This window comes from Protomyctophum bolini (assembly GCF_963924005.1).
Source record: "Protomyctophum bolini genome assembly, chromosome: 10".
Classification (NCBI taxonomy): domain Eukaryota; kingdom Metazoa; phylum Chordata; class Actinopteri; order Myctophiformes; family Myctophidae; genus Protomyctophum; species Protomyctophum bolini.
Window position 1 is genome coordinate 14,896,971 of NC_137871.1, and position 10,050 is coordinate 14,907,020.

The 10,050-nt window shown below is 41.1% G+C and overlaps 1 protein-coding gene across 2 annotated transcripts in view; it reads left to right on the forward strand.

The window, feature by feature from the left end:
* Window positions 1-9,559, forward strand: part of tsc22d3 (TSC22 domain family, member 3) — a 43,214-nt gene extending 33,655 nt beyond the window's left edge. The window contains exons 1-3 of one of the 2 annotated variants that reach the window (XM_080774209.1): window positions 6,176-6,531; window positions 7,156-7,207; window positions 7,794-9,559. In XM_080774209.1, coding sequence (XP_080630335.1) covers window positions 6,407-6,531; window positions 7,156-7,207; window positions 7,794-8,069 — 453 coding nt within the window. In that variant the 5' untranslated portion in view covers window positions 6,176-6,406 and the 3' untranslated portion in view covers window positions 8,070-9,559. Of the gene's footprint in view, window positions 1-6,175; window positions 6,532-7,155; window positions 7,208-7,793 lie in introns of those variants that run through there. The other variant, XM_080774208.1, reaches the window with a different exon arrangement.
* The last annotated feature ends 491 nt before the right edge of the window (window positions 9,560-10,050 follow it).

Consider the following 10,050-nt stretch of genomic DNA (forward strand, 5'->3'; position numbering starts at 1 on the left):
TTTTGTAGGGTTACTGTAACTCGTCTTTAGTGCAGGATATCCAATAGAACCATCAGATATACCGTATTATGTCTGTTTGATACAAGAACTAGAAAAAGTGCACAGATCTCCACCAGGTCAGGATGGAACGTTTGTTTGTACATCATTTGAGGCATTTGGTTCTAAGAAGAAGAAGAAGAATCATCATTGATATGATTCTGAAATATCTACTATCTGAGAAATAGTTTTATGAAACTAGCTGTGCTTGTGTGAAATGTGAATTGTGTCTCTCTGTCTGTGCGGTCTTGTGATGGATTGCAGAACAGTATGCACCCCTCAGCCTGTTTCACAATGCTCCTTCTCAGGGGACACATACGCACACACACACACACACACACACACACACACACACACACACGTGCATGTGTGTGCTCACTGCTCACATTATACTGTACATACATACATACTGCTCACACGCATACCATGGTAGACTAGACACAGGCATACACATGGATGGTTTTGACCTCTGTAACCTTTTGTTCTGGGATGAGGCCTACCAGTGCATTTATATTGGGTCGTTACCCAATTCAACATTTCATGCTCTGGTCCATGACAACCTCATCCGTGCTTTGTCATTATTATACCTCTCTTTTTCGCCCGTCTTTTTTTTTTTTTGTGACACACTCTTTCTGTTGGATATTTTCAGACATAGCTAATTGATTTTCCATGGCAAGTGTTCAGTGTTGAGATAAACAACTGGCAGCACAGATGCCCGATAGATCTCTGACAGTCTGTTGTAAGACTTGTTGACAAGTTACAGTCTTCAGGGCAATGAGTAATAATTATTAATTTCTATCTAGTATGTAACTGGGCACCGCCCTGTGTGTGTGCATCCATGCATGCGTAAAGTTGAATGTTACAATGCATGTACAGAGCCAAACTACCATTAATGGTTTCATACTAAACATTATATGGGCGGCAAACATCTCCATATTACTGATTGATGTTTCATGTAAGAAATTCGTCCTATTAGTAAAGGTATTAATTACATGTTTTAGAATAACACTTTCATGACAAAAACATGAAGTAAAGTACTCCTTGTTTTGACATCCAAATCATCTGACTGCCTAGGGTGAAGATTAAAGCGCAATTGACAATACTGTTGAGTGATGACATCTGATATGTAGCCTACAGTTAATGTCAAAACTCTTAATAGATGAATGGGTTATTTGGTGCTAGATTTATTTACTGATGCCTGTCAAACTAGTAGTGGCTAAACATTGTTCAGCCACACCTCCAGTATCACTGACGCCTTGCCCAACATTAATATCTGAATTACACTTGCAATCATGCCAGGGTGATTCTTAAAATGTGACAAACCTGTTTAATTAAAATATAACAGTGTTTAAAGGATTATGAGAAGGAGGTGCTTTCCCGATATTTTACTTTCACACGTTTCAACTTGTTTCGACAAAGATAGGCTATAAGGAGATAAAAATCAATATTGCTTGGAGGTAAACAACCCAAATGACTTTTCATGGGATGTAGAACATGTCGCAACATTTTATGACACTATAAAAGTGTCATAAAAGTACAAATAACTGTTGACATTTGTTTCTACTCGACTGCCTTTTAGTGAGAAAGCGTTGACAGATGTACCATGACACAAATGGTACATCTCAAGAGTCTTCATTTCATGGAACAATGATGCCACTGTGTATATTATCAGAAACACTGTTTTAACGAGGTATGGAGATTGGCCTTTTCCGGTAGCATTTGAATATGTTGTTCTCCGTCTGCCAACTATATGAAAAGATTCCATCCGACAACGATTCATTGTTGGGACGTTTTTCACTGGTGGCATGAAAGCCCTTTTACATTGCAACAGAAATGGAAATGCATCAGACAAGTGCCACTCTGTGCATGGTTCTTAGTCTCCGGATTACACATCCAGAAGTATCACCAATGGTCAATTGTCTCTTTGTCCTTTGAGAGGACACTGTTGACAAAACAACAATAACAGCATAAGATATCTGTGAGCAGTCGAGGAAGTCAAAGATACTGTCCCCTGAACATCTCCCCTTGCCATTCGTTTGCAACGATGGGATGCCCTCAGTCGCGTCCCGCTGAAATGGTCCTGTCCGCGGCCAAGCCACCCTTGCCAGGGGCGGTGTGTGCGTGTGCCCGTTGCCTAGCAGAACATCTTCCGAGATCCTGCTGTCAAAGCTACCAGCACCACTTCAACTATCCTGAACGAGTTTTGAACTATGCACCCCCTTATTCACCTAGTCTTTTCAGGATACCTTATCGCCGGTAAGTGGGGGCTGTGTGAGTGAGGAGTGACAGTGAACGTTAGCCAAGACAGTTCAAGGGAAAGCTGGTTAGTGTCTTCCTTTTGAGCTCTAATTGTCAGAGGCACAATACAGTACTGTATATCGCTGTCTTTCATTAGAGAGTTTGTTGAAAGAGACAGAATACTGTGTTCCATTTGAGAGCTTATTGAGAGAGACAGAGGCAGAGTATGTTGTTTTCTTCCATTTCAGTACTTATTGAGAGAGACAGGCAGAGTATGTTGTTCTTTCATTAAAGTACAAGAGAGACAGAGCATGTCGCCGCCTTCATTTGAGTGCTATTGACAGAGACAGAATAATGTATGTACAGTACTGTCTGTAGGTGTCTTCATTTGAGTGATTAATGACAGAGTACTGTATGTCGGTGTCTTATTTTGAGTGCACATTGACAGAGGCATAGTGTGTCAGAGTACATTTCTTTGAGGGATTTTGTATTTAACTTACATTTTCAAAAATAATTTGGTTCAAACAAAGTATTGGTTACTGTAATGGTAAGGGTTAACACCAGAAATTGTTGCTCACAAAGGCCAACACAGCAAAAAAAAAGAAATAGCTGCAAGTGGGCAATAATGTGGTAGGAGAGGTAAATACGTTTTGTTCATCCATCTGTCTGTTGGTCCAAACTTTCAAGTAAAGCTGCCACAATACAAAACAAGTGATGGATATCCCTGTGTCCTGACTGACTGAGAGAGGTAATAGAGCATGCACATCCACTCTAGCCCAGGTGCTGGACAAATGGCAGTACTAGAGAAATAAAATAGAATCCGCAACACTGGTAAGGAATAACTCAGCTCCACTGGTTTATTAATTCAACGTTTCGATCACTGGGATCTTCTTGCTTCCCAGTGATCGAAACGTTGAATTAATAAACTAGTGGAGCTTAGTTATTCCTTACCAGTGTTGTGGACTCTATTTTCTTTCTCTGACTGACTGAGAGGGCATGCAACAATAATAATTATTACATTTGCATTACTTTATTAAAAAGACAGCCTTTATACAATGCTGTATGTACAGTGCATACTAACTAACTCACACTTGTGGGTAAACTCATAGCTGGCCACAGCGTATCACAGATAACGTGCTTGTATGTATTTATTGATAGCATGGAGATAAACCGATTATGAGGGTGGCCACTGTGTGTAGTGCAGTGAGTGCACCCTGGTAGAGACATCTCTACCAGCCTCTGACTAACAATGCTTTATACACAATGTAAAGTCTGTCGCCATCCTCTGTACTGTACTGGACGGTATGTGTGGCCTTTGTAACTAATATTATTTTAATTGAACATATGAGCGTGGATTATTGTCTACTAGATACTCTAGTAACTTATTTTTCTTCTTTTTGGGGGGTGTTTCTGCACACACACACACACACACACACACACACACACGCACACGCACACGCACACGCACACGCACACGCACACACTACAATCAAGCAAAAGTTAAAATAAGAACAAAACCTGGGCACATGTCTCACTGACATGTGGTGCAGATGAATAACAGTATTATATAATGTTGCTGGCTCTCATGTAGAACTGGAGCCATCTGATGGAAAGTATGGCTGTTAGAGTGACTTGCTGGATCTGGCACAGGCTAAATGGTGTGCCAGTCAGAGTGCAAGGAATTTACACAGCTGTGGGTGAAGATGCTGCAAGTTCAGACACTGCGATTTGATAAATTGTAGAAACGTGGAGCAAGAAATGCATGTATACCCATTACCCGCTTTCTCTCTGTCACTCTTTCCACCTCATAGATTACGCCTATACTTCCTCACTTTACTGTGTCATTCAACGCAACTTATATGGTGAAGTGTGAATCAGCCTTTACAGTAGTGACTACTGTGGCAAACCTTGACTAAAGAACACTCAACAGAAGACTCAAATGAATACTAGTTTGTGGACTATAATCATTTGATACCAGTCAAGCAATACCACGGCATGTGGCTTAAAGTGCGGACGGAAGGGAGCCTTAAACACTGTGGCAAACACAGTGTGTATCTAGGCTACCTGCCGTCCGCACTTTGTGCATCTGAACCAAGCTGCTGGCACACAGCAGTCTGCTCTCCACTCCTATCTGAGGTAGTGGGATATAATGGAGAGGCTGGGGCAACCGAGAGGCCCCTCATCACCACAGCAGACTTGGTATTATACCTGACAGCTTTACTGTCACAGCACAAAATACGAGACGACAGGCCCTGTGCACCTTAATGCCCAGTCAATGTGTTTCTGCTCAGTGTCATTAGCCTGACCAAAAGTCAGCCTTTCTCCCCTAATTGTTATGTTACATAACAGGCCTGTTTTATATTGCAGAAAATGTGGTAGACCTGACCCATGAGGTTTACAAGAGGCTAATTTACAATAAACTTTATTAATTTAGCACTTATTTATATAGCACTTATCTAAAAGCAAGTTTACGTAGTGTTTTACAGCATGACAAAGATCAGTAGTAAAAAGCAATACTAATAATCATAAAAAGAATGTTAAATAATAAAAGCATACTTGGCAGGGTTTGTTATTCACCCTTTCCTTGTTAGTTTAATGTACCCTTGGATGTTGTCAACAGACAAAATAAAAGTTGCCTTTTGGCTGAGATTGACTTGTTATAGTATAAATGTACCCTTGGATATTGTCAACAATAAATGTTGCCTTTTGGGTTTGGTTGCAGGAAGTGATCGACTTTAGATAGCTGTGTGCGTTTGCTGTAATGTTGTCCATTGCAGACAGGAAACATCTAGGTTTTGAGGAGGAATAGGGCAAAGGGTCATGGAAAATTCCTACCTAAATCATAATCTCCTGGAACGTTTTACTACTTTTTACTACTTGATGATGTGATCAATAGTTAGGCTATATGAGTATGATGAATTATACGTGTTCTCCACCAGAGGTCAGTAGTGCTCTGAAAAATACAGAGGGGAATTTTACAGGGAGATCGGGTGGAAAAGTACCTGTGTGGAGGGAATCCCTCAAAACAACCTGGGGGTGCAGCTGTACATTATGTTAGGGCATGTACTGTACTATACAGTGAACACAATAACAAAGTGAAATGAACAATATTTCACAATCACACCAATGCAAACAGACTGTACAGTACACTGTGAGTGTGAACGCAATAACAAAATGAGCAATAATTATTCCACAATAACTGCAGACATATCTGTCATTTTATGTGAAAGTAGACAGAGAAGGGCACGAAGTAATATTGTTGTATCCATGAATTGCAAAAGAACATAAAATTCCAAACGAGAAATAATGGCATTGTGCATAGAATAAAGCAAAAATAATAATAATAAAGAGGATTATAAATTGCAATAATAAATCACATGAATAGAATAATATTTAACAGAATAATGCATAATAACATATTGTTATTGGTGTCACAGCAGCACCTCGTACAAATTATAGGCTTCGGTTTTGTAAATGTGGTCAATGGATGCATGCAGTCTTAAAGTCTCAATGAGAGCAATGCGAGGTGACCCTTTATGTTTCTTTGTGAATATAAGGTTACAGTTGCGTTTGTTTTGTTTGTTGTCTAGTTCAGTGGTTCTCAAAGTTGATGGGGGGGAGATCATTGACCCTTACAAGTCTGTAACTCTGACAGTGTCGATTTGGTTCTATTTGTACATTACACTGCCAGAGAGTTAAGGGGAGACGGGAGACCTTGAAATGTAAAAGTTTGAGAACCATTATATTGCGTCTTTGGGAGTTCTGAAAATCGGTCAACACGAGAGAGGCGGAGTTGAGTTCAGAGGGAGGGCAGAGGAAGGGGAAAATCATGCCAGGCCACTCATTTGACTAATTTATTCACGCGTCAAATGACGCCGACTACCCGGCTCGTTTATATTGCTGCCGGGTGCAGAAAATAGCATCAGTCTCCTGAAACTCAACGAAGCTCAATTTGAGCTGCTCAAATCACCCGACACTGCACTAAACTCAACCTCTGAGTTATCAGTGCATCGTGATTTAAGCTGAAACAAAGCAAAGCGAAACAAAAAAGAAACCCGGATTTATATCTTAGGTGACCAACCAGATCGCAAGCGTGGCGAGAGGTATTATCCAAACGAGTCTGGTACTCGAAATGAGCACGGAGATGTTCGCCAAAACACCAATGGAGGTGGCCGTCTACCAGTTGCACAACTTCTCCATCTCCTTCTTCTCGTCGTTCGTGGGGGGAGATGTGGTATCGGTCAAACTTGACAACAGGTAAATATCTGGAATGTCTAGGCGAGGTGCTGCGTTGCATGAAGGCATGCATTTGCGATAATTTAATGTGTAATATTAAAATAATTAAATCAACAACATAGGCTACTTTTCCGTTAACCGACCGATATAACTAAACCCTACAGATTGTCTCGCAAGAGCGATCGATCACGCAAAACAAAAAGAGGAAAAAACTGGATACGCCAATGCACAATTTTTAATGCAGGTATGCGTTTATTTACGTGTCTGCCGCGCTGTGCACTGTACTTGATACAGTGTTAATGTCTGCTAGGCTCTCGAACTTTGAGCGGCTTGGGCCAAAAAGTGGCCCACTGCCCTCATAACTTGTAGGCTGCCAACAATTCAAAAATATTTAACATGCAGTCCGTGGCATGTTGAGACTGAGTAAACTACATTAGTCTACTCTACATTATCAGAATGGACAAGTTTTCCTTGCATAAGAAGGAAAAAAGTAATGGTCGTAGGCTGCCTATTCACCACATAATACCAGGCAGTCTGGTATGTTACATAGGAGAGGTTTCATTAAGCTAGAGTGAGTGTTCCACGGTGTTGACTGAATTAACTTTTAATGTGTTTTGATGAGTCATCTTTTTTCTTTCTTTGCAGTGCCTCTGGTGCTAGCGTTGTGGCCATCGACAACAAGATAGAACAAGCAATGGTAAGCTCATTCAAAAATATTTTATGTGGCTGGTATAGGCCTACTAATTTGTCTACTTCTGCAGCACCTGCCAAACTAAATGAACATCATAACATGTAGAAATAGAATAATTAGTTTTAATCCTTAGAGCTCCCAAAAGGAAGGGCACTCCTATTATGGCAGTGCACTGTGCAGCTATGGCCTACTACTTGATATCAACAAGAGTAGCCCTAGTGGTTGGAGAACACATGGATGCCTGCTTAATCACCTCTTCTTTTTTTTTTCAAGTTCAGAAGATGATTGCAAAAACCCTTTAAAAAAAAAAAGTCAACACATCTTTGTGTCAACATTAATGTTATTAATTAGATGGCACATGCCAAATACGATTTTTTGTATTATTATTCTCACAAGACCCAGGCCTGTTTTTACTTCCCATGGATGCTATTGAGGATATATTTTGCAACTTTACAGTGTTATTGTGACATTGACAATACTAGACTTGGGCAAAACGCTGTGTTCACCTCAACAGGTAGACAGATATAATACATGTTGACCTGCTTGTTGTCTAATTGGACCCCCCTCCCCACCTTCTTCTGTCCATGTGCAGGATCTTGTCAAGAACCACCTGATGTATGCAGTACGCGAAGAGGTGGAAATCCTCAAAGAGCAGATCAAGGAGCTGGCTGAGAAGAACAACCAGCTGGAGAGGGAGAACAACCTGCTCAAGAACCTAGCCAGTCCAGAGCAGCTGGAGAAGTTCCAATCCCGCATTCCCGCAGACGGCCTGCTAGCCCTGGATAACCACCAGCCTATCAAAGTGACCCCCGACCATCAACACCAGCAACTGCAGTCTTGCTCCCTCAGTGCTGGCTCTGCTGTGTAAGTGGCTCTGCCTAGGGGCGGGCAGAGCCACAGCCAAGTAACAATAATGGACCTCCATGGTTTTTAAACGTTAGAGTTGTAAAGTAATCGCCGCTGTTGAGCAGTTTCCCTCGCACGAAGTGGAAGAGAGGGAAGCGTCAGAGCGGTAAATGATCGATGAAACCCACAACTGCTGACATATAAAAGCACAACACACACAAAGACGCTCTGACTGGCGGTGGTCTCAGGCCCATCCTCTGACACCATTAGAGTCGTTGTTTTTTCTAGTCTTTCTGTGTAGACAAAAGCGCTAGGAGCGAAGGCTGACTGTACGCCAGCGAGCGCTTGCTACGGGACTCAGGACTGGGGGTGCTACCCCCCACCTAGTCTTGCCCTTCCTACAAGAACCCCTTTCTCTCGAAAGGGGTTAGGAGGTGTGATAGGACTGGTCCCGCAAGGTGCTAACTTGGAATGGAAGAGGAGGAAGATCCAGCCTCCCCATTAAAGGTCAAGTCAAGGAAGTGGACGTCTTGAGACGGCCCTCCATGTCTCAACACAAAGAACCCCAACAAGTGGACTGATCTCGGCATACAAGCTCCACAATTTCAAAACCATACACTTAAGTAACCTTTAGTTTAAGACCTTACCGGCAGTAGTATATTGCTCATTATGTTAATGTACTTTTAAGTATAACAAGAATCATAACGAAAATAATCAAAAGGACAAACTTGGGTAGCAAAGGTGGAGGTCAGTGAAGCATAGCTTATTACGAGCTGGGGGAGCTATTGCAGTACATTCTGATCTGATTGTTTGCTGTAACCATTCATAAAATGCAATGCTTGTATTTTCTGCAGTTGGGGCTTGCTGCTTATTGGGGGTAAAACAAATCCTGCTATTTTCTTCTGTTTTTTGTGATTAACAAAAAAATCTGCATTTGTAAAATAGGAGTACACTGTTCTGTAAAGGTGATTTTTTGTTTTATACATATAGCAAAAATATGGAGGAGATGGACATATCTACCCCTCCTTTGTTGCCTTGCTCTGCACAGTAAAGGATAGCTACAATGATATGTATATAGTCTTGAAAGATTTAGTGCAGTGAAGATGGTGAGCAAGCATCTGCTTGCATTTCTTGCTGCAGATGCACTCCTGACTTTGGTTAGCATTTTCCACAGAATCTGGTCCCCTGTTTGATGGTCAGATGCCAACTTGAAAACAATGGCATGACAACAGTGCCTGTCAGTACTAGTAGTAAGAGAGGAACATATTTCCACAATGAGCTCTGTTGTTGTTTGTCTACTAGATACCAAAGACTTTGCCTCACTGAAAGCCACGCAACCCAGGACCACATGTACAACTTCACAGGGACAAGTCTTGTTAGCTATAGCTAAGGTTATCACTTTTGTAAAGATAACGGTATTGTTGCTGTACTGTATCCAAGAAGCAGGTGTTCACTAATGGTGTATGGATACGAATGCACATTTGCAATAAACGTTATGTTTACATAATACAGTATCTTCTGTCTTCTTTAACTGCTTAAACCAAACGGTATATACTTAATGTCTGCATGTCACACTCTTCCCCCCCTCCTCAATACCAAATCTCATCACTGAAAATATCTACAACATGTCACATTGCGTTGGCTTGTGAGCTTGTAAATATTTCCAGTGAATTTCGTTGAATGTTTGTATAGGGATGCTAGTTGATGTGGTTAAATGAATAGGGATGCTAGTTGATGTGGTTAAAATGAAGGTAGCTGTGTCTACATATAGTTTGTGTGCTTACATACTATAGGCTTTAATGTGCTGTATGCTGTTTTATAATGTTGAGTGGTACGTATTTTCCCTTCAAAGGTGATGTGATATTTCCGGAGATGGCATGTTTTAGTGCTTAATTGATTCATTGATTGATTTAGGTCCTCTGTCATTGCATTGAGAGTTAATTTGTATTCCTTTTCATGCATTGTGCATTTCACCACAAAATTGCCACTGCTACCCAATGCTA